Source organism: Convolutriloba macropyga, chromosome 13 (genome assembly GCF_964194025.1).
Source record: "Convolutriloba macropyga chromosome 13, txConMacr16.3, whole genome shotgun sequence".
Taxonomy (NCBI): domain Eukaryota; kingdom Metazoa; phylum Xenacoelomorpha; order Acoela; family Convolutidae; genus Convolutriloba; species Convolutriloba macropyga.
This window is the reverse complement of record NC_134480.1, coordinates 7,658,777-7,684,448: the sequence shown is the minus strand read 5'-3', so window position 1 is coordinate 7,684,448 and position 25,672 is coordinate 7,658,777. Positions and strand designations below refer to the sequence as shown.

The 25,672-nt window shown below is 35.6% G+C and overlaps 1 protein-coding gene across 3 annotated transcripts in view; it reads left to right on the top strand.

Moving 5' to 3' along the window:
- LOC142351940 (lysosome membrane protein 2-like) overlaps positions 1 to 25,672 on the top strand; it is a 48,990-nt gene that overhangs the window by 6,305 nt on the left and 17,013 nt on the right. For all 3 annotated transcript variants that reach the window (XM_075404213.1, XM_075404215.1, XM_075404214.1), the window contains exons 4-8: positions 6,667 to 6,811; positions 13,012 to 13,224; positions 19,354 to 19,538; positions 21,003 to 21,217; positions 23,267 to 23,421. In XM_075404213.1, the coding sequence (XP_075260328.1) occupies positions 6,667 to 6,811; positions 13,012 to 13,224; positions 19,354 to 19,538; positions 21,003 to 21,217; positions 23,267 to 23,421 (913 nt within the window). The remainder of the gene's footprint in view (positions 1 to 6,666; positions 6,812 to 13,011; positions 13,225 to 19,353; positions 19,539 to 21,002; positions 21,218 to 23,266; positions 23,422 to 25,672) is intronic.

Sequence of the window (25,672 nt, the reverse complement as noted above, 5' to 3'; positions counted from 1 at the left end):
CGCCCTCATCTTCTCAGCCGGCTATTATAGCGCTCCTATTTTTTACAATTCAAAGAATTTGAATTGTATTGGGGCGCTGTCTTTTTTTTAAGATCTGTTCACACATTTTCATGATTTTTGAAGTCAAATTGGAGGGAGGAGTGATTTTGGTCACGCCGAAACAGTAAATGGAGCAAAAAAGCGAGTGGTTTTGCGGTGTGAATTTTTTTTCGCTCTAATTTTAAAGTAGAGTGCGAAAATGGTGTTTGAACAAAAATTCGGTTTCTCGGTAGTGGTTTTTTGTTCACATGCGGCAATTTGACTCTGATTTTTACTGTTTTTTCGATTTTTTGGATCGGATTTTTTTTCTAAATGGTTCTCTTAATCCATTCACAGCTCATTCTAGGACTAGTTTTTTGTTTGAATTTTCATTTAAATTTTCATTTCTCGGCAGTGGTTTTTTTGTTCACATGCGGCATTTTGACATTGATTTTCTGTTTTTTTTTCTTAATTTTTGATCTGATTTTTTTGAAATGGTTTTCTCAATTCACTCATAGTCCATTCTAGGTCTAGTTTTTCTGTTTAGTCAATGAAAATTCTTTGAATTGTACGTCAGGACTTGTCCTGCTATGTTTTTTTACTTCGTCGAATTAAAAAATGTTTCGCTTTACCTCATTTCGCCGCTTTTTCAACATTTTGTATCGTTTTATTAACGTTTTGTATCGTGATATCTTTTTGACTTCTCTAGGCTAGTTTCTCTTTTCTCTCATTCTGCTAAAAGTGATTTTGAACATCAGTTGCTCAGCAAAGCAATTCAAAATGAACAGAGTCAGTATAAAAAATTGAAGTCAGAAGTAGAAACGGGATAAACCCATAAAGCCCAATTTTAGGTGCCCGCTATTTGAACGTCGTTCCTATAAGTCTTAGTTACCATCTCTAATGCTTATTGGTATTGATAGTAGCCCCTGTGGCCTCTCTCTAAGAAACAGAAGTACGTTATGTTCAACTACGAAATGCCATCGAAATAAGTCGTACTTAAAAAATGTTTTTGTACAAACATCTTTTTTTTTCAATATCTTCTATTCTTTCAATCCCAATCATGCTTATTGGAATCAACGGCGGCTATTTTCCGGCAATCTGCCGGGTATGTTTTGAATTGCGAGCATTCTGAAGATAAATCTTGTTAAAATGCAACCGAGTGTGAGCGAGGAATTTTCAATGCCGTGTAGCGTAGCGGTCAATGTGCACGACTGTCATATGAGTGATCGAACCCTTCACTCCCTCGTACAAACTTGTTGCTCCAACATTTTTAAAAAATGGGGAATATAAATATGCAAGGCTGGCTTTTTCAGTCAAATGTTCACTTTTTGTTTACGCATCATAGAGAAAAAAGGGTTCTACTTCTTTTCACCCCGATTCATTGAACCCCGCATATTTTAACACCACATCATTTAACCCCTCTATCATTTAACCTCTATCATTTCACCCCTCTAACATTTCATCCCGCCAATTAGCAGTCGACATTAAAGGAATTTTTTGTCATAATTAAGTGGATAAATTAATCCCACGTTCGGTTGTGATAGTTTCATGTCAAGTCTCACGGGCCGCTGAGGCATGGCCATGGCCCGCCAGGCATGACCAAATGATTATAATGCTAATTTAATAATCCTTATTTTATAGAAAGATTAAAATCAGGGTGGAAATGTTTGAGGGATTAAGAGATAGAGGGGTTAATTGATACAGGGGTGAATAAATCGGGGTTAAATGATAGGAGGTTAAATGAAAAGGGGTGAAAAGCTGCACACCGAAAAGAGAAAGGCACCATTTTGTTGCCCTCGGGATTAGTTTTGATTTACATTAAAAATATCAGAAATTTGAAAAAGGTTTACTCTTAAAATTGAGGGAAAAACACCGCTTGCTCGGGGTGGGGGGAGGTTTTGTTGTAAATTTTGTAGTAAAATTTGTAGTAAGTTTAGTTAGGTTAAATTGAGGTTTTCCAGCATAATTTTCACCGTTTCTAGCCTAAAATTGATCATTTAAACTATGGCCAAAAATTTCCAAAAAATGAATTCTGTTTTCTCAAATTTTTGTTTAAAAACTTTTCTATAGGTCCTTCTGTTTTCTGCTGGCTAAAACTTTTGTAAGAACCATTATTGGCCTGCATCGAAAAGGAATTTGGAACATTGAAGACTTCAGGCAATTTAGAATGAAACAGCAAAAATCAACTTTTGAGAATGTAAAAGCATAAAAATTGTTTTCTTTTCTAAATTCTAGCGATCTTTTTTTAAATAATCCTCCTTGTGCTATCAGAACTAGTGATTTGAGCAGTTTAAAAACATTGGAGACGTAAATACCGGTTTCATGAAACTAATTTTTTTATATGTATTGTTTATAATGTAAGGGCAGACACTTCGAATTAATCTCTAGCATAATGGAATACATATAAATTTGAAAGTTAGAGTTTTTATGAATTACCAGGCTGAACAATTTATTACACATGTTCATTTTTTTTAAATTGGTTATTTTTCACTTCTCTGTATATTGAAATTGCCCTTCGAAAAGATCTTTCCAGTTGTTGAGAGTTTATGTACATAGCAAAATCCAACTGTTTATTGTTGGTAAAACTCTTCACATAAAAAACAAATATATCGCAAGAAGAAAAAATTTTCTTTTCTTTTCTGTTATCATAAAGTTTATTAATCTTTCCTATTTCTTAAAAAAAACAGCTTACTTTAAAAGTTTATGCGTCAGAATGCAAGTTTTTCTGATGAAAAATGTTACTCAACGCCACTAAAAAACAGCGTTCAAGAACAGTTTTCAACGTTCCTTTACATGTTGAGACAATTAGAGGCAGAATGCAAAATTTATCTGAAATTTTGAAATTGCGGTTTTAATTCTATACAAATGAAATTGTTTTTGTTAGATGTAGTTTTTAACACATAATCGGGAAATAATTGGATGGTGACGAGCTTTTAGTAAAGATAAAATGCGAAAAAGAAAGTTAAAAAAGTTCTTAGTTGTTAGGTCTGTATTTGTGTTTGTGCAGGCTTGCTTGGGTGTATATATGGGTGTGCGTTTTTGTTTATGTGTGGTGCTTGTGTGTGAGAGAGAAAGATTGTTAGTTTGAGATAAATAGTTTCTTCTAATGTTAGACACAAAGAGGAGCGAAGTCAAAAAATGTCCCATTATGCGCATGAAACATTGAAAGTAAGAAATTTGTTTCGAAGACTTCTTGGAGTTTTTTTTAGATTTTAGTGTCAATTTTACAATAAGCAATAAGTTTGCTTCAAGAAGTGCACACCAAATTTTCCAAAAAACAGTCAGACATAATTGAACGCCGAGTGAAGATCGGATCACAAAATTATTAAAGTTTTTCGTATTGGGGTTTGTATTTGTGTGCGCGTGCTTGTGTGAGAAAGAGAGAAAATAGTTTGCGATAGTTAGCTCCTTTAAATGTTGGAAACCAGAATACTGTCAGAGTGCTAAAACTGCCAGAAATTATGACAAAATGAGAAAAAAATAAGTTTTAAGTCTCGTTGATGACATCTACGAGTTTTTAAAATGTAATGCCCCATTATGCTCATGAAAAATCAAAATTTAAAAATTTCAAAAAGTTTAATTTCCAAGTTAAGGTTCAAAGTTAGGTATCAATAAAATTGCTATGAAAAGTCCATGCCTAGTTTTTCTAGAAAAAAACAATTCAAATAAAATGAACAGTGAAGAATCTTGTGTATTGACCAGTTTCGAAAACCAGAAGTTTTTTCGGCGTTGGGCCCTGTATTTGTTTATTGGTGTTTGTTTGTTTAGTGTGCGGGCGTGTGTGTTTGTGTGTGTGTGTGTGTGTGTGTGTGTGTGTGTGTGTGCGTGTGCGTGTGCGCGTGTCTTTTATATGTAAATGGTGCTACACTTATTTTAACAGAATTTTTGAAGAGTTTTTGTTTTAACTGACAAAAAAGACGGCATTTTTTGGTTGAATTGGTACAACTAATTTTCTCCAATGCGTATAAACTGCTTTTGAATACTCCCAACAGTTTCTCTGACAGAATTCAATTTTTGCAACAGTGAGAGGTATGCTGGAACATACTGTGCTACGCACAGACTCGCACAAGCCGTTTTTTTCTTGTATCTACTAAGTTACCCAATCAAAATTGATATAATCAAACGTTTTTTCTTTTGTTATACGCAAGTAACGGGCTCTAAAGAAGAATTGAATTAATAAGGACAATTTGTGGAGTTTTTCCAATGTCAATCAGATTTTATGCAACTGATCTAATTTTATTGCTCTTGAACGTAGTTCATAGCAATTGTTGTAAAGGTGTGTCTTTTTTCAAAATTTTCGCTTGACAATTTTGACTTTTCGAGTGACTTTTACGCCCTTGACTTTTTGCGTTTCGCGTGATCTAAAATTGTCTCTCAATCACAATTTCAAGTGGCCGAACTCAATTGGCTGCAATTTGATGCTAAGTCAAATGAAAAGTGCGCCGAAATTGGTGTCATTTTTTACTTTAAATCTTAATAGTGGTATATGTTAACCTCTATTGTGGTCATTTGAAGCCCACTATTGAACTTCTTAGTCCGATTTAGACCCCCCGCCGGCTGGAGCAGGCTGCAATTGATTAGAGCTCCCACTAGTCGTTTGGGAGCAATTCTTACGACGTTTAGTCGGTTATGTTTGTTTTTTAATAGCCGCCCTCATCTTCTCAGCCGGCTATTATAGCGCTCCTATTTTTTTTTTACTTCGTCGAATAAAAAAATGTTTCGCTTTACCTCATTTTGCCGCCTTTTCAACATTTTGCGTGATATCTTTTTGACTTCTCTAGGCTAGTTTCTCTCTTCTCTCATTCTGCTAAAAGTGATTTTGAACATCAGTTGCTCAGCAAAGCAATTCAAAATGAACAGTCAGTATAAAAAATTGAAGTCAGAAATAGAAACGGGATAAACCCATAAAGCCCAATTTTAGATGCCCGCTATTTGAACGTCGGTCCTATAAGTATTAGTTACCTCTCTCTAACGCTTATTGTTATTGATAGTAGCCCCTGTAGCCTCTCTCTAAGAAACAGAAGTATGTTCAACTACGAAATGCCATCAAAATAAATCGGACTTAAAAAAATGTTTTTGTACGAAAATCTTTTTTTTTCAATATCTTCTGTTATTTCAATCCCAGTCATGCTTATTGGAATCAACGGCGGCTATTTTCCGGCAATCTGCCGGGTATGTTTTTTAGAGATAAGCGCGTTAAAAACTATCAAAAACGCCTTGATGAGTTAATTTTGTTTATGTCACACTTTTTCAAACCAAAATTTTTCTACCCCTTCTAGACCATTTTTCTGAGACACCTCAGTAGAAACGAGAGTTCACTCCCCCACTTATCATCAAGAATTTTGTTTTCGTTCATTTAAATGTGTAGATTGTTGAGCTTGAAATGTGTAGCTGATTTGACAGTATGGCCACATCTTACCATTTAGGTGACCAGACAATAAATTGATGTCAAGGGCTAACTAAACAATTTAATAAAAGAACTATTGTTTGTATTTGCTATTTCTATTTAACAGTTTTCTTATTTCAACACTTGATTGATTGATGAAAAAAGTGTACCAAACTCCTTGGCAACAAAGTCACCAAAACTGTCAAATACAGGTAAATATTTGTGTATTTACCTGTGTTGATTTTTCATCTAGTTGAAAGAAAGATTTGCGTCTTTCAGAGTGAGCCTATTGCAAGGTATGTTTTGATGTTCATGATAGCGTTAATATTGCTGTGGTCTGTGCTTGTTAACCTGTACTTTCTTTCTTCTGTCTATTCCTCTTAATTTCAGCTTTCTTAACAATTGATTTTTAGTGTTCATTTGATGGTGATGTATTGAATTCAGTTTACCATTGAATTAAGTTGAAATTAAATTTGATTTCTAATTTGCGAATCTTAAATCGGATCTTTTCCGTTTGTGCCCCTCAGCCTAGTGGGTGCATATTATTTGCACCCCCCCCCCCCCCCCCCCAGATGCACTTGCCATATTTTTACATTATGATTTACTATGTAATGGCACGTGCTCTGTATTTGGGGGAGCATAACGTACTGGGGGGGGGGGGGGGGGCACAAACGGAAAAGTTCCCTTAAATCTGATTTTATCTAAATTTGTTTTCTATTTAACATGTGGTCTGCGTTTTAGTAAACTACGAGTAAATGTTGAGATACTTCGGTTAGTAATAAGACACTTATTGAATTGGTTTATTAACCCTATAGGCAAAAGAAGCATATTTTTTCGATCGTGAGGGGTATTGGGGAAATGGTTGTTTGTTTTTGCATAATATTTGAAATAATCATGTAACGTTTTAATTATTATAGCTGAAATTTTTAAACTCAGAACGTCCTCTCTCAAACCAATGAACATATCTTATCTTATCTAACCGATTCCACAAATCGCACATATGGTTCTATGCAACTCATCAAGAAATTTTCTTGGCTGGGATATTGCAGCGGTCCCCCCTCAGTGTTTTTTATGCACCTTCCCAGTGTTTTTATGCCAACCCCCCCCCCCCCCCCCCCACACACACACACACAAACGGAATAGATCATTTTCCATAATCATAGAAAATGTATGGTAATTAGGTGACTTTACTCTCTTATGCCCACTAAACGTGGAGGGGATTAGGATTGGTAGGACCAAATTGACAGTGTTTTCCCATTTAGAGAGTACGAAGAGAAACACGATGTAGAATACGTGAAGTCTGGTGACATTGTGAGATATGTGAGCAACAGGACATATGTATTCGACCCTTTCACTTCTACCATGAATGAGTCTGACATCGTTACAGTCCCAAACATTGTCATGTTTGTAAGTGTTTACCTAACCTGCTGAGCAAATCTATTGTAACCGAATCTGTGATGTTCCGGACCCCCCCCCCCCCCCCCCCTGTTTTCTGCCCGTCAGCAGTTTTCTACCTAATGAGCTGGTTTGTCCTAACATAACAGCTCCCTTTTCCCTGCCGTAAATTTTGAAAAATGAAATGACTATATGCTACATTTAGGGAGCTTCTGCACTGTTAACGGTTTGTGGAGCTTTCAAAGTGCTGAGACTAGCGATTATGATAAATACAATTGTCCATTATTAAGGTTTTAAAATTATTAATTGCTCTTGAACGAAGTTCATAGCAATTATTGTAAACGTGTGTGTCTTTTTTTAAATAGCCGCACAGCAATAGCTGGGGCTATTATTGGCCTTCTCTTGGTTTTTTACAATTCAAAGAATTTGAATTGTATTGGGGCGCTGTCTTTTTTTGAAGATCTGTTCACACATTTTCATGATTTTTGAAGTCAAATTGGAGTAGTGATTTTGGTCACGCCGAAACAGGAAGTGGAGCGAAAAAGCGAGTGGTTTTGCGGCGTGAAATTTTTTCGCTCTAAATTTAAAGCAGAGTGAGAAAACGGTGTTTGAACAAAAATTCGCTTTCTCGCTAGTGGTTTTTTGTTCACATGTTCACATAGTCCGTTCTAGGTCTAGTTTTCTGTTTAGTCAATGAATATTTTTTGAATTGTACGTCAGGACTTGTCCTGCTATGTTTTTTATTTCGTTGTCGAGATTTTGTTACGACCATATGACGTCACAACCACTTCAAATCTGCTTTTTGTTCATTGGTTCATGCAATTCCAACTGAAGTGTGTGCGTGACGTGATTTTTCGCTCTTAGTGGAGCGAGTTTTTTTGTTCATTCGCGTGATCAAATTTTTGGTCACACTTGACTTACCTCACTCACAAAAATGACTTCCTCACTTTGAAATTGACTTTTTTTTTACTTTAATTCAAAGAGATAAGGTCAAATGGTTGTGTGTCACTCTAAATGAAGGTTATTAGAGAGCAGCTATTAGAGGCAGCAAAAACTTAATCAAAATATAACTTATGAGCCTTCAATGAAAAGAACGATTTTTTTTTTGCTCTGTCCTTTTTTAAGTATTTTTTCGAGACTGCAGATCTACGAAGCTATTGCGGTTATTTTCTGGCAATCTGTCAGCTATGTTATGCAAAATTTTCGCTTGATCGTTTTGACTTTTCGAGTGACTTTTACGCCTTTGACTTTTTGCGTTTCGCGTGATCTAAAATTCTCTCTCAATCACAATATCAAGCAGCTGAACTCAATTGGCGGCAATTTGATTCTAAAACTCAATTAATAGTACCACTATTAAGATTTAAAGAGAAAAAAATTTTCTCTTTCAATCTTAATAGTGGTACATATTAACCTCTAATGCGGTTATTCGAATTAATTAGAGCTACCACTAGTCGTTCGAGAGCAATTCTTCCTACGTTTAGTCGGTTATGTTCAAATATTGGTTTTCAGATTCCTACGGTGAAAAGGAAACAGTATAGTTTTATCGTAATCATATTTGAGGTGCCAAAATTCTACAGTGCCACAAAAATGCCAGAAATTGCTACTTAGCCAGAAGTTGACTTTTGTCATTTTGAAACGTGCCCGTATCGTGTTTTAAGCATGGTTACGTGACTCTGCAGAACTCACTTGAAAACTCTGACTTAATATCTCGAACTGCTTCGCAGTTCTCGGTGAACACCAGAAGTCCTCAGTGACTTCGTTCTCACTCTCCTAATCTATAAATGAATAAGGCACTGATCTAAAAACAATTTTGTACCATCATACAGGTACAAAAAGTGATTATAGATAGACGGTCTTGTTCTATCTCCGCCAAAAAGAAACAGTGCCAAGAGAAGAAAACCCACCAAAATCTGCTGTTGGCATTGGATCAGTTTAAAGAGCGGTGTTCAATGATATAGATACCTCATTCCCCTTTAAACCCGCGGCCCCTTTCTGCCCCCCCCCCCCCGCCCAATCATCCGTCCCACTAAAATATGACGCCTAGGCTTACTTGGCTACTAAAGAAGCCGAAGCCTTGCAAGTCATTTGAAATCAATTTTTCGGACTCTAGTCAGTAATGTTAATTTTTCTGCTGGAGTTTTTATTTTGTTTGCTCGTTAATGTCAAACATAGGTGGGGTTGTTTCGGGACTCATATATGCCAAATTTGAAAATCTGAAAAGCTATTCTGTGACTCTCTGCTGAAAATCTTTTGAGTGCCTAGTGAATAAGATTGAACAGCACATTTGGTACATGAAAAATTAACATAAACCCTTCACAAAATTGCTAGCTCAAAAAATGGAAAGCTAAAACGTTTTCTATTGAGGTTTACACTTTGCAACACGCAAATGTTGTGATGGTGTTAAAACGGAAAAAATCCCGGAAATGTTTGGCGGCAAATGCTGATAGATTTCATTGTTATGATTGTGATTTCAACGTGGCTTTCAGTTCTTTGACTTATTCTGTGACCTTATTTGTCCTTAATTTCGTTACTCTTTGAAAAAATTTTTGTTATTAAAAAAATGTATTTTAAAAAAAATGCACTTTTTTTAAAGCTTCCATGGTTTACTGCTATTATCCTGACCATGGATTGATTAAAATTATACCGTATAGATCTCGAGTTATCGCCAGTACGAGACGTATACCTTGTAACGACATGTGACCAACAGTAATTAGCTAAAAATTCCTTAGTTTGGAGGGCTACGTTGATTTTGGCTATGTTGGGGCTGGTGTAAAGGTAAGATGAAATTAGGTAGTTACCGGAAAAGCGAGCAATTTGTTATGGGCAAATAATTAATTATAGGTGAATTCTAAATTATATTTACATCTCGGTACATCCACTTCTTTCAAAGTTTGTTAATTGCTTAACGATGGGACATAAATTTGCCGCTTATTTGCAGATCGTTTTGAGGCATTTTTAGGTATCTCAGAAATTGATAAATGTTTACGAAACTCGTTTACCAAGTTAATTACAATATTATATGGATATTCTCAGTTTGTGGCGACATCGATCTAAGTCTATATCAATTTAAAGAAGTTATTTGAAAATTGACCGGATTTAAATAGATGATTGCAGACCCTAGGAGCCCCGTTTGGTTGCTTGCTGACGATCAAGCCCATAAATGTGGCCAAAAAGTCATAAGAATCGTCGTGACATATAGTTAGTGGGTTAGCTACCGGAATATTGTCGATTGTTTAAACCAGTTGATGACAGAATGAAATTTACTGAAGTCAATATGAGATGATAATAATTGGTTGCTGCTTAACCACAGTGGCGCATCGATAATATGAACAAACTTCTTTCATTGGTGGCTATTGTATAACTGATTTTCCGATTTTGAAACCCGTTTTTACAGTCTCTTACTAGTTCGAAGGCTAGTGGCTAATTGGTGTGCATTTGAAATGCCAATTGGTAAAATTGGACCTAATATTGATCAAGATTTGCAACAGTACTTTGAAGGTAAAACAGATTTATTTTGAAGTGAACCTTGTTCGTTAAGTGGTATAAATCATTTTGTATTAGGGGAGTTTAGCCGGGGATCAATGTTAATTGCAGCTTTGGATATCCGAACGATGAGCTAACTTGGTAATCGCTGCCTTCGCGTAGTCATTTACGAGCCTTCACACTTTCACTTTCGAATTTAGTTTAGATCTGTGTCAGGTTAATTTATAACCTATCGATAGCATGAAGAGATTATCAATATAGCGAAAAAAATTTACAAACTAACGTTAACAACAAAAATCGAGTTTGCTCAAAGCAATTTTGATCAAACGTTCTTACAACTAAAATTTATTGAAAATCTTTTGAGAAATTGCAACGAATGAGCAGCTGACTTTTTATCTAGATCTTATTGAAGATTTTGAGTCTGTTGATCTTCGGCTACGCACCAAGCAGTTAGCTCTGACTGGGTTTGACGAAAATGTTCAACGTATGATAGTTTTGTTATATGTGAAGACGACCTTGGCATGTTTCATTCATGAGCTTTGGAAAATTGCTTCTGGTTCTCTTTATCGAAGCTTCTTTTGCGTCAATTACACTTTGCTACCAAAAAGCTACGTACAGCATAATTTCTGATTTTAAAACATGATTCGTGGTTCATAAGCATGAATTGAGCTAAGGCGTGAAAAAAGTATGAAATTTAGAAGTTTAGAAATTTCACTCTTATTTTCTCCGCATAAGCAGAAAAGATGGTTTAAGCAGAAAAGATGGTTTAAGCAGAAAAGATGGTTAAACCGCTTTGTTCTTTCAGTTTGCCAAATTGCTACGCTAGGAGATTTCGGATTTTCATGGATGAAAATACAAAAACAACTCAATTTGAATTCATGATCTAGTCCACAGCATGTATACAAACATATCTGAAAAATAAGTTTTGAGGCCAAAAATCGAGCGAAAGACGCCCCAAAATTGCCAAAATAATCCAGAAAAAGGTTATTTAATGACAATTTAAAATATCCCAAAACCTCTATGAAGCGTATCAGATTTACACAAAACGCTTACTCTTGCTACGATACAACTTCCTGAGCTACAGTTAGACGAGTTCTCAAAAAATCAGTTTTTTTAAGAAATGTTGCAAATAAGTCAGTTTGAAGAAATAAAAAGCAAATGTTTTCATTCAAAATGGTGTGTCAATATGCTCAAACAGCCTTTCTCTCACTGGTAAAATTTTGTTTTTACTGATGAAAAAAGGGTGCGCATATCCAGTGACGGAATTGTTCAAGTTTTTCGAAGAATTGGACGAGATTTCTTGAAAAAAAAACGAAAAATTTGAGTTCGGACAAGCGATCACTGATGTTTCGGGGTGCAATACAATCAGACGGACCAAAAATCCTCGTTAAGTGTCCAAACAAGCTAAACGCTGCCGGTAATTTGGAAATTTCGAAAAATTACGAAGGAAAAATAGATTTTCAGGACATTATTTTTTCAACAAGATAATGATCCTGTTCATAAATCGAAGATTATCGGCAATGCCTTTCAAGGGAAGGAGTGGAAGGTGCCGGAATGTCCGGCATATAGTCCAGATATAAATCCAATCGAAAATTTATGGGCAATTTTGAAGCACCGATTACGAAAACACAGTTTTTCTGCTAAAGTATAGAAGAAAAGGTGTCAGAATTTTGGAATTGATTTGACCCAGATGTCAATAGAAACCTGTATGAAATCTAAACAACCGTCTGCTAGAAGTGTAATGACGCGTTATTAGGAACAAATTTTAACTCAAAATGTATTTTTTGATTTTTTTAATGCTTTTTAAAAAAATCTTCAGGTGTACGTAGCTTTTTGGTACGATAGTGTATTTTACAGCGAATCAATACTTATCTTAAGTTGAAATATCTAGCGAGAACTTTCGATAAAAGAGTTCATATCAGCGGAAACTTGAAAGCAGAACATCACATACGAGCCCTGCTTTTGGAGGCTAATCGAACTTTCAATTTTCTGCGAAATAATGTTCCTTTATATAAATCTGGCAATGGAACGTGTAGTCTGGTTACCGGTTACAGATATTTTTGTTCGATATGCATTTTCTCCGAATGATGAAGCTAGTTATTTTGCTGCCGGTCGTGATGACATACTTTTCACCAATATTTTATTAATTGATCAAACGGTACGCTTGGGAGGTTATCATTATTCACACGAAAAGCTGTATTTTTGACGACCATTGCAGCTATCAAATATGTCCAATGCTTCGTAGGGCATGTTTGAAATTTAATATGACAGACATTGACATTGAAAACGGTCGTTAATCGGATTAACTGTCGTTATTGTGAACAATTGTAATGCTTGATTTGACCAAAAACTGGTTAGAATTCTTAAAAAAAACGGCGAGCTGTTTTTTTATAGCTAGTCTTTTTAACAGCGCGTATACGACAAATAAATTAAATACAGTTTAATTGCTCTCAAATGAAGTTTGTAGCAATTATATTGGTCCTGTGGTCTTTTATCCAATTTTTTGTTGACCAATTTTTCGTCTGACCCTTACAACTTTTTGTTCTCAAAAACGGCTTAAACAGGTAAACGGCTTACTAGTCTTTAAGTTCTTTAAGTTGGCTATCCAGTGAAACCCCCTCTCCCCCACTCACTTCACCTCCCCTATTTTGGCCAGGTACTATTGCACTGGATATTGTTTAGTACTTTAGAAGGGAAAATATGATCAACTTAGATTTTTTGTACTTCAGACTGTGTTGGCATCAGCGCCTGCTCTGGAGAGAGGAGTTGTGGAAGTAAAATTTGACGAGTGGGCTCTGGAATTCAATCATCCAGACCTGCAGAATGCAGTCTCCCCGTTTTATCACGTGGAAGCGGGTAACTTCTTGTGGGGCTATGAAAACAACTCGCTCCTTGTCAAGTTGGAAGAGTTGATAGGAGGACCGACTAGTTTCGGATTACAGGTATGTTGTTTGCTAAAATGTTTCATAGAGTGCTCTTTTTCGCCGTATCGATTAAATAATTGCTCTTCACCATAAAGGCTCATTCCACCGTCAGTAGAGGAAAGGTCGTTAAGAAAGTAAGTAGGGGCTCAATCACAAAATCTTGCCAGCCTAGTATTTAATTTACGATTTTTTAAAGATTTTCCTATCTATCTAATTTTGTTTTAAATTCTAAAAACTTCTGAGCTCATTTAAACTTTAAAATGGTCACTTATGCATGAAGAAATTCTTTCTTTCTCGAACGAAGTCTGAAGCAATTATTATAAACGCGTGTCTTTTCTTCAACTTTTTTGCTTGACCGTTTTCTTCTAGAACTTTCTTTTGGTTTCACTTCTTGAGTGACTTTTCATGCTTGAATTTTTGATATTTTTGATTGATTTGAGTTGTGTGTATTCAGAAATTCAGTCTCTTTCTACAATAAGTTGGTTAGTTTATGTTTGATGGATCGAAACGAGGCTGTTATACCAGATCATACAGCCAATAAAATCTAGTGTCAAAAAGCAGTCATCCAATGTCCCCAATTTACCAAACGAACGTGATTTTTGTGTAGGATTCAAATTTGTATAGTATTACCAATCGCTCTCAAACATTTTAAATCGTTTGTAGATTTTGTAGCAGTTATCTGGGATCTGGCAGTCTTTTTTACAGCTAGAAGAAGAGTAGTGGTTGTTCTACATTTTTTTTCGCTGAAGCACAATTATAAATTGCTTAATCTACGCCCGATAATATTAACTCGTACCTTCCATTTTTCACAGACTTCAGTTCTCTGTCACACAAATGGCCTGGTTATAATTATGCCACCTTTTTATTACCCGTCGTCCTCTACTCATTCGGGTATTATTTAGGTGCTCTACTTTTTTCAATTGTTTTTACCTTTCGTTTATTTTTTTAACCTTTCTTTCGTTGTTTTACACAAGCCACATATTTCATGTTCAACTTCAGATCCATCTCACTCACTGTTTTGATGAGTAGGGTTTTTATTAATAGCCGCACAGCGATAGCTGGGGCTATTATTGGCCTTCTCTTGGTTTTTTACAATTCAAAGAATTTGAATTGTATTGGGGCGCTGTCTTTTTTTTTAAGATCTGTTCACACATTTTCATGATTTTTGGAGTCAAATTGGAGTAGTGATTTTGGTCACGCCGAAACAGGAAATGGAGCGAAAAAGCGAGTGGTTTTGCGGCGTGAATTTTTTTTCGCTCTAATTTTTAAGTAGAGTGAGAAAACGGTGTTTGAACAAAAATTCGGTTTCTCGTTGGTGGTTTTTTGTTCACATGCGGCAATTTCACTCTGATGTTTACTGTTTTTTCGATTTTTTGGATCGGATTTTTTTCTAAATGGTTTTCCCAATCCATTCACAGCTCATTATAGACCTAGTTTTTTGTTTGAATTAATTTTTCATTTCTCGCTAGTGGTTTTTTTGGTTCACATGCGACATTTTGACATTGATTTTCTGTTTTTTCTTATTTTTTATCTGATTTTTTCTAAAATGGTTTTCTCAATTCACTCATAGTCCATTCTAAGTCTAGTTTTTCTGTTTAGTCAATGAAAAATTCTTTGAATTGTACGTCAGGACTTGTCCTGCTATGTTTTTTTTATTTCGTCGTCATGATTTTTGTTACGACCATATGACGTCACAGACACTTTTTGTTCATTCGTTCATGCAATTTCAACTGAATTGCATGTGTGACCTCATTTTTCGCTCTTAGTGGAGCGAGTTTTTTTGTTCATGCGCGTGATTAAATTTTTGGTCACACTTGACTTACCTCACTCTCAAAGATGACTTCCTCACTTTGAAATTGACTTTTATTTACTTTAATTCAAAGAGATAAGGTCAAATGGGTGTCTAAATGAAGGTTATTTGAGATCAGCTAATAGAGGCAGCAGTAACTTATACAGATTTTAATAAAAATATAACAGATCAGCCTTCAATGAAAAGACGAATTTTTTTGGTCTGTCTTTTTTACTGTTTTTTTAGACTGCCGATCTACGAATCGATTGCGGCTATTTTCTGGCAATCTGCCAGCTATGTTTTAACAATTTTAGTAAATCGGTGTACACCAGAGTCAAGAGAATCTGCATTAAGCGATAAAGTCCGGTACTTTCTGTTGCGCGTCGTCCTCTACTGTAAATTTTTCCCCGTCGTCCTCTGCTTATGCTGATATTATTTAGGCGCTCTCCTTTTTTCAATTGGTTTTTACCTTCTATTGCTTTTTTTCTCGTTTCCTTCGTTTTACCCAATTAACCTATTTCATGTTTGGTTTCAGATCTATCTCACTCACTGTTTCGATTAAGTGGTGTTTTTTTAAACAATTTTACTCAATCGGAATACACGAAAATCAAAAGAATCTGGATTAAGCGATGAAGCCGATGAAACTTTAATGTTTTTATTACTAATTGATTTTACTTTCAAGCATGTGTCCTTCAATTTAGAGGCTGAGATCAGTATTTTTCGGGTAATGAAATTGTCTAAGAAAAATTTTTAAGACTTAGAAAAAAAATTCCCCGTCATTTTTGTATTCTTCATTTTCTTCAATTATAACGTAGTTTAGTTGGTTCGTTTTTGAAGGTTATTTTTCGGCAGTCTGCAGGCTTTTTTGCTGATCTATTTACATATTTTTTTTGATGTGAGTTAATTTCGTGAATATTTGGTTATAAAAATATTTCTAACCACTGAAAACTGTGAAATTAGGTCATACTCTGGAATTCGCACTCTCTAAGTCATTATCAAATTGAAGAACTTAGGAAACAAAATATAATAGGGGAAATAGTCTCGAAATTTATGTACGACAAGAAATGGTGTATTGAATTTTCAGAAGTTGAAAACGGAAGCTCTTTTGTTCACCAAATTTTTGTTTCATGGCGAAGATGATTTTTCAGAAATTGCGACCAGTTCTTCTGTCCTTGCCTGGATCCAATTCCCCAGCTAAACTCGCACCCTTTCATCTATCCTAGCTACAGCCATTTGTATTGAAAATGAGATGTTTGGGTTGATTTTTTGTCCTTGTGCTTTGATTCTTGCTCTTTTTGTTTTAACGAATAGTAGCCGCCGTGAGCTTCGCATACGGATATTACTTCTAGATATTGCTACTTGTTCTACTAGGTTAAACTTTTGTGTTTGTTTCGTTTTATTTTACACGTTTGAGGATTTTTAAGCTTGATTTTTTTTATCTGTCTCGTCACTGAATACTCGAAAATTCTTCCAGCAGAAAGTTTGCTTATTTTATTGAATAAGACGGGTTAAACCGATCAAGCGGGGTCTTTGAATCAGTGCATTTGGTCATGAAAAATGCTTGGAACTAATTATGATTTTTCAAGCTTTCGTGCTTGATTTTTGTGTGACCTGAATGTTTCTCACTGGGAATTTTGGGCAGCTGAAATCAATTGGCTGCAGTTTACTACTTATCTGAAATGAAAATCACGCGAAAAGTGGGTTTCATTTTGTCGCTTTTGATCTTCCAATTGATCTATATAGGCTCTGATAACATGATTTGAAGCCGCTTAGTAAACGCATTGCCTCGCTCTTATCTCTAGTACCTCCTCCCATGGTTGAAACAGTGAAGCAGGCTGCAATAAAATTGAGCCCTTCAGTTGTTCCAGATAAATTCATCTGACATTAGTTGGCTATTTTTTTAATGGAAATGCTCTTGGTTTTTATGATTTCATCGTCACGACTTTTGTTACAACCATTTAACGTCACGCTATTGTGAAACCGGTTTTTGTTCAATTTTTGACTGAATCACATGCGTGACGCCATTTTTCAAACGTATTCTTAAGTGAGAAATCTCATTTTCTTCCAAATTGACCTTTCCTCTATCAAATTGACTTTTACTTACTTTAAATGCAGGAATTAAGGTCAATGTAGGATATCTGGATCTAATTGAATGTCATTTGAGAACAGCTTCACATTTTATAACTGTAAATTAATTAAAGAAATCAAGACATTGAAAACAACGATTTTTTGAATATTTGTTTGGTATCATTTTTTATTAATAGCCGCACAGCGATAGCTGGGGCTATTATTGGCCTTCTCTTGGTTTTTTACAATTCAAAGAATTTGAAATGTGTTGGGTCGCTGTCTCTTTTTAAGATCTGTTCACACTTTTTCTTGATTATTGAAGTCAAATTGGAGTAGTGATTTTGGGCACGCCGAAACAGGAAGTGGAGCAAAAAAGCGAGTGATTTGGCGGCGTGAAATTTTTGCGCTCTAATTTTGAAGTAGAGTGAGAAAACGGTGTTTGAACAAAAATTCCTTAGTGTTTTTTTGGTCACATGCGGCAATTTCACCTTGATTTTTACTGTTTTTTCGATGTTTTTGGATTGGATTTTTTTTCTAAATGGTTTTCCCAATCCATTCATCGTTCATTCTTGGCCTAGTTTTTTGTTTGATCCAAATTTCACTTTATCGCTATGATTTTTTGTTCACGTGCGGCATTTTGACATTGATTTTTAAAAATTTTTTTGTCTGATTTTTTAAAATGTGATTTTTCCACTTCTCTCGTAGTCCGTTCTACGTCTAGTTTTTCGTTTAGTAATGGAAATTCTTTGATTTGTACGTCAGGACTTGTCCTGCTATGTTTTTTATTTCGTCAAGATTTATTGTTACGACCATATGACGACACAGCCACTTCAAATCTGCCTTTTGTTCATTCGTTCATGCAATTTCAACTGAAGCGCGTGGTCATTTTTCGCGGAGTGAGTTTCTTTTTTCATTCGTGTGATAAATTTTTTGTTCACTCGTGACTTACCTCACTCTCAAAAATGACTTCCTCACTCTCAAAAATGACTTGCTCCCTTTGAAATTGACTTTATTTCACTTTAATTCAAAGAGATAATGTCAGGTGAATGTGTGTCAATCTAATTGGAGGATACGTGAGTGCAGCTAATGGAGACAGCAATAACTTATACAGATTCCTAATCAAAATAACATCTCAGCTTTCAATGAGAAGGCTATTTTTTGTCTGTCTTTTTTTACTGTTTTTTTAGACTGCGGAACTACGAAGCTATTGCGGCTATTTTCTCGCAATGTGACAGCTACGGTTTGTTTTTTATAGCCGCAGTCAGCCTCTCAACGGCTATTGTATAGGCGCTCTCCGCTTTTTAATTCGCTTTACCTTTGATCACGTTTTTCGTTTTACCTGAGTCACGATTTTCACGCTTGAATTGTGGCTTACTTCACTCACTGTTTCAACTGAATGGATTTTGAATCATTTCACGCATTGAATTACGCAATGTTTTGAATACGCTGAAAGTCAAAAGAGCAAAATCAAAATAAGAGGAACAGGATAAGCATATAAAGCCCGGTCATTAAAGCCATAATGCATTAGTTTATCAAAGTTCATTAAAGCGATTGCTAGCTGGCATCAGTATTATGCTTAATAGCGTACAGTTTAGAAGCTGAATTCAGTGTAAGTTTATAATGTAACCGAATATGCAGAAATTGAGCACCACTTAAGAAAAATTTTGAAACTTAGAAAAGTTTTGTCAGTTTATCTTTTTCTGTTTCAATCCCAATGTGGCTATTTTCCGACAACTTACCGGCTATGTTTGAGACTGCCGGTTTGTGAAGCTATCGCTGCTATATTCTGACAATATGACAGCTACGTTTTATGTTTATTTGTTCCTTGATTTGTTCCCAGTGTTCTAACCCTTATGTTTTTAGAGGAGACTGCTTTGTCTTTTATTTGTTGCTCTCAGGTGAATTTTGGTCTTCATGCGATTTGTTGCCTGATCGAATTTTTTCTGAATATTTCCTGTTTTCGATCTCAATTACGGAAACGACAGTTAAAGCCTGGTGCGCATTAAGTCGCTGAGCAGCTCTCTTAAATTTTCTGGTCGCTAAGTGTACAATTCACCAAAGCCAAATTCATGAGAAAACAAATTAATGAGTAGAAGGGCAGTTTTTTTGGCGGTTTGGACGTCCTCCAACGCCCCTTAATTCTTTATCATTTAAACAACTGTTTGTCCTTGCCAACCTTGATATCTTTCGAATTCAAAATCAAACTTGTTTGTAGAGCATCAGTTTACGATACCCGATAATGTTCACTCAATAGTCTGATTTGGAGGTCACTTATCGTAGTGAGTTTTTAGTCTAACAACTCAAATGACGGGCCTTACGCCGTGCTAACCGGGAAGGACAATTTGAACGAGAAAAGAGGCAAGATTATCCAGTGGTACAACATGCAGTCATTGCCTTTCTACAGTAGCAAGTACGCTAACATGATCAACGGCACTGACGGAGAGGTCTTTCCTGTTGATATTGACAAACATGCTCGGTAAGTGTTCAGTTTGCAGATATTTATCTTAAGCACGTGAACAAAGTTTTCTATTTCCGCAAACTTGTGTGTTCAAACTAATGTGTGCTTCGTAATGAAAAATTTGCTTTTGTTTTCTCTGTAGGCAACAATAAAATGATACCTTTAATAAGTGCATTTCAAACTGTTCTGTTTTGCTGTAGATAAGTTGACCAATTCATCTGTTTTTTTCCTAAATTTGGGGGCATGCGCTTTTTCATATTATACAACTATCCAAAATTGGAAATAGATGGAACCAGCACTTATACGATGGCTAAAGAAAGTGATTTATGGTAGGCGTATGTAGTTAAAGGCTCAGTTCCAATTTATGGAAGGACATACGTGAACAGAAAGAATGATGACAAAAATAGAAACAAGACCCAACATCCCTTGATGGCGCAATTGAAATGAGCAAGAGCCATAGATTTAGGAGCCGCATTATCCAGGCTGCTAACTAATTTAGCTTCCGATTTCCCTTTGACTTCGCGGTTTTGTTTACCAAATTTTGGGCTATTTGTTTGGTTAATCAAGGGACTAATGTAAACTTCTTCCGAGTCACGGGATGAGGGTATGAGTAAACCCTAGAATCAATGAAAACACTAAGATCAGATGAATATATCTACGATATACGTGTCGCCATAAATGTGTACATGAATTTTACTAAGAAAACATTGATATGTTCACGTGATTGCAACTAGCAGAGACGGAAATTCTACAAATTCATTACTCTAAATTTACGATTTCTTGACGCTATGTTCTTTTGTATTGTATCTTTCGTTTTGTATGTCTTCCTAATCACACCTCGATAGTTTTGATTGCAATTTTGGAAAGAGTAAAATTGCTCTGATTATCATTTTGCTTTCCAATTTTGACGAGAAATAGTTGCCCCCTGGGTAAGTAGTTATGTAATTTAGCTGTGGAAATTGTCAGGCTACAATTATTCCAATCAAAAGTTGGTTTTTTTGTTTCTCAAAATTTGTGTGAAATCGTTTGGAAAAGATATGGGCTCGTTCTTATGGACAAGTTTCGAAGATGTTTTGAAACTCCGTGAGCGAAACTTTTTATTTACAAATTTCAGAAGTTTTAACATTTTTTACAAGTAGCGGAACAGGTCGGTGGTATTATATTTAAGTTTTTATGAAAATTTAGCCTTTTTCATGTTTCTCAGCTTGTACTTAGTCTCTATCATTTATTTTTAAAAATTGCATATCGGTACAAAAATAATCAAAAAAAATTCATGGAAACCTGAACGGTCATTTTAAATTATTTTGCAAATCATAAGAAGTCACCTGCTTTGGCCGCATGCAGCTTGTACGTGTTCGACTCAGTTGCGTGTCGAATTTCTCTATCATATAGCAATTTTTTTTTACTAATTTTCTAATTTTCATATCGTCACAATTTTTTTTAAAAAAATGGAAGCCTGAACGAAGTTTTTGCCGCGGATAGGTTGTACGTGTTCGACTCAGACGTGTGCAGAAGTCTCTACGTCACAGCGGACTTGGATGATCCTCAAAATGAGGTGGAAGGAGTTGCAACTACAAAGTTCTCAGCACCTCCCGAGCTGTTCCAAATGGACTTTGAGGACAATGCTGCTTTCTGCAAAGGGGGAGATATTAACAACTGTCTCGGAGATGGTCTTATGGATGTGTCAGCTTGCTATGGTTAGTCATGCTTAGTATTATCGACATTTTTTATTTTATTCAAATTTTTTAGCAACTGTTCTTCTCTCAACTCAATCTTTTCTCATTGGAAAGTTTTCTGTTCCGAGTGCTGTTTTTGGATTATTTTTAAAACGCTTTTCTAGCAATTTAGTAATGAAAATTAGGTATGACAAATGCCGTGCTAGTGTCGGTACATTTTTTTCTGTTATGTAAACTAGATTGGTCGTTGTGGATATACTTAAAGCTTATTCAGTGATGCAGTACTGAAAGTCAGGTGTTGTATCAAAAATGCTCTGATCATCTGCGCAGTTATGATTTATTAATAGCCGCTCTCATCTTCTCAGCCGGCTATTATAGCGCTCCTATTTTGTTTTTAATAGCCGCCCTCATCTTCTCAGCCGGCTATTATAGCGCTCCTATTTTTTTGCAATTCAAAGAATTTGAATTGTATTGGGGCGCTGTCTTTTTTTTTGAAGATCTGTTCACACATTTTCATGATTTTTGAAGTCAAATTGGAGCGGTGATTTTGGTCACGCCGAAACAGCAAATGGAGCGAAAAAGCGAGTGGTTTTGCGGCGTGAATTTTTTTCGCTCTAATTTTAAAGTAGAGTGAGAAAACAGTGTTTGAACAAAAGTTCGGTTTCTCGGTAGTGGTTTTTTCGTTCACATGCGGCAATTTCACTCTGATTTTTACTGTTTTTTCGATTTTTTGGATCGGATTTTTTTTCTGAATGGTTTTCCCAATCCATTCACAGCTCATTCTGGACCTAGTTTTTTGTTAGAATCAAAATTACATATCTCACTAGTGGTTTTTTTTTCTCCCTAGCAGCATTTTGACATTGATTTTCTGTTTTTTTTTTGTTTTTTCATCTGACTTTTTTAGAAATGGTTTTCCCAATTCACCCATTGTCCGTTCTAGGTCTAGTTGTTTGTTAAGTCAATGAAAATTCTTTGAATTGTACGTCAGGACTTGTCCTGCTATGTTTTTTTACTTCGTCGAACTTTTTTTCGCTTTACCATTTTGCCGCTTTTTCGACATTTTGCGTGAAATCTTTTTGACTTCTCTAGGCTAGTTTCTCTCTTCTCTCATTCTGCTAAAATTGAATTTGAACATCAGTTGCTCAGCAAAGCAGTACGAAATGAACAGAGTCAGAATAAAAAAATGAAGTCAGAAATAGAAACGGGATAAACCCATAAAGCCCAATTTTAGATGCCCGCTATTTGAAGGTCGTGCCTTTATGTCTTTGTTACCATCTCTAATGCTTATTGGTATTGATAGTAGCCCCTGTAGCCTCTCTCTAAGAAACAAGTATGTTCAACTACGAAATGCCATCAAAATAAATTGGACTTAAAAAATGTGTATAAAAATCTTTTTTTTTTGCGATATCTTCTATTCTTTCAAAACCAATCATGCTTATTGGAATCAACGGTGGCTATTTTCCGGCAATCTGCCGGGTATGTTTTATTACGATGCGATTAAAAGTTAACTCTTCGATTGCGTTTTTTTTAGTTTTTTGCTGTAGCTGTCATCGCTGATTATAGTAATTTTCTGTATAAACCAAAGAAAACTTGAAGTTTTCAAATATTTCAGCATAAAAAATTTTGCCATCTTATGGTATAGGTGTTTTGATGTTCATTAGTGCTCGAAAGAATTGACTGTTTTATATTTTGTGCAGTAACAGCCCGGGTCGAGACCGAATGGTTAGCTTGTAAGAGCTTGCAAGGCCAATTGTTAACTTGTAACAACTTGCAAGTTTCTAGCAAAAGATGGTCAACTTGTAAGAACTTGCAAGGCGAATGGTTAACTTGTAACAACTTGAAGTTGCTTGCAAAAGATGGTTGACTTTTAAGAACTTGCAAGTTTTTGGAAGAAAAACTTCCAAGGCGATGCGTCGCCCTGTACGAACTTGCAAGTTCTTACAAGTTAATCATTCGGTCTCGATCCGGGAGCAGAAGTCCTTCGTGTGCGTCAATGAAACAAAAGCTACCCAGATTGAAATGAGCTTTTTTGGAAAAGAAAAATTGTTTTAAAAATTCCTGTTTATTTAGAGTTCATGCAGGAAAAGCAGACAGGCGAGCAAATGACACTGTCTATTGTGATGTCCCTGCCTCACTATTTGTATGCTGACAATACAACACAAGACACAATCATCGGATTCCACCCTGACAAAAAGCTCCACGAGACATACATCACATTAAACACTGTAAGCATCTCTCATGACAGCCGTACCTTTGCCGGTGGACTGCTTTTCAATCTTATTTGTTTAGCCCCAAATCATTAAACCCCGATTTTAATCCTTTTTTTATTAGGCATCATTAACATTATTTAACATCTCTACTATTAATTGGCACTATAAGCATCATGACCACGCCTCAGGGGTCGCCTCAACTGAGTTGATATGAAACTATCCCAATCGAACGTGCTTATAATGCCCACCGCTAATTTCCGATGTGAAATTATGTGGTGATAAGATATTCGGGGTTAAAGTAATCGAGGTGAAAAGAAGCATAACAATCTTTGCCGAAATTAAGTCTGATTCAGGCGGATCTAAGTATCTGATAACTTTGAAATTATTACTTGGAATCACTGTCAAGAAAATAATAAATTAAATAATTTATTGCTTTGTATGAATAGATTTAGGTTTCGTTTAAGTTATCTACTTTTTAAGGACTTATACATGCAATTGGCGTGCATTTAGTCATTAAAGTCGTAATATTATTGAAATCAGTTAATTTGATCATCCGACAATTCATCATTCATTAAGCGGCCAATTTCTTTGAACATGGAGATATATATAAACAGTCCCACTAAACCGGATCAAGTTTTTGTTCACGGATCCGCACAATTTGTTAATTTCTAAGTATATGATCTAATTATTTGACTTCAAAATATCTTTAATAACACTGAATTGGTCCTCCGTGTTAACATAAATAATGTGGCAAGACAGTGGGGAGGATAAACATATGCTCTGGTCAATAGTATTTCAATCACAAAAACCTAAAATCACCCTTGGGTCCTTTCAAGTCAAAATGATAGAGCGCATTTTTGTAGTTGAAGAGCTTTTGGGCAGAAAGTTTTGACATTAAAGTTGAAATTGTTTAGAAATCTTATATTTTCTGGTTGAGGTGTACGACTCTTTCAGTTGACCCTTACCCCTTTTTTGCTTGAAAAGTAGATAGCAGAACTAAATTGCTGGCGTTGACAGAAAGTTATTGTTTCTAAAGTTCTTTGTATGGTGAGCAGTCTTGCTTTGCTTAGAAATAACGATGTTAAATTTTTCTATACATATCCCATTATAGATCCGACCAGCTGAAGAGGGCATTTAATGTAGTGGGCATATAACTAGCATAACTTAGATCTAGCTGCTAACAAAAATTTCTGATAGAGCTGAGCTTCAGCTTGAAGTTAAGGTATTTCGCTAGCAAGAAATAATTTTGTACGTTTCTCTCATTTTTTCATACATACTTTTACACTTGATAAGTTTTTATGGCAAGTTGCAGCCTGGTTTTAATTGAGCAAATTACTGAGCAAACAACTTGAAAATTTTAGGAAGTCAATTCGCACTTGGCGTTTATACCAGAAGAACTGATGCAAATAAACTATCAAATTGTGGGCTGTTTCAAGTACGGATATTCTTTTCAAAATGAAACACAGGCTATATGTGCTGTTTTAGAATAGCCGCCCTCATGTTCTCAGCCGGCCATTATAGCGCGCCTATTTTTTCAAATCAAAGAATTTGAATTGTATTGGGGCACTCTTTTTTTCAAGATCATTTCACACAAAAAAAATAGTTTAAGGCTAATTTCATGCTCAAAATGGCTTTGTTTACGCAAATTGCAAAATTAATTGAAAGGTGTCTTTTCGGAAATTGGCCATGTAATGAGTTTGACTTTCTTAAATTTTTTGATCGGATTTTTTTTTCAAATTGTTTTTCAATCCCATTCATTGTCTTTTTTGCTAACCTATACTGTGTTGACATAAATGGCCTTTATGATGTTTTGTTTGGCCCATTTTGATTTAATAAACGATGACAGCTCTGGACGAGAGCTCAAGTTCCGTCAGGGAAATTTCTGGACACGGCGGATTAAATTTTAAAATCTTATATCTGGTCAACGAATCGCCCCCCACCGCCCACCACCACTCACGTGAGGAGGTATGTATGCCGTATTATGAAACCAAAATACAGGGCCTTCATCAGTTGGCTTAAAGCAATGCGACCATTCATTATTAATTGCTCTCGAAGGAAGTTCGTAGCAGTTATTGTAAACGTGTTGGTCTTTTTTATGCAATTTTTTTTTGCTTGACCGTTTTTGCTTTCCTTATAGAGCATTTTTTGACTTCTCAAGTGACTTTTTCACGCTTTCGTTCTTCATTCTCTATTGCTCTCACTGCGAAATAAAACTGGTTGTTAAAATAATGTCGATTGCAGCAAAATAAAAATAAGGCCCTGATTG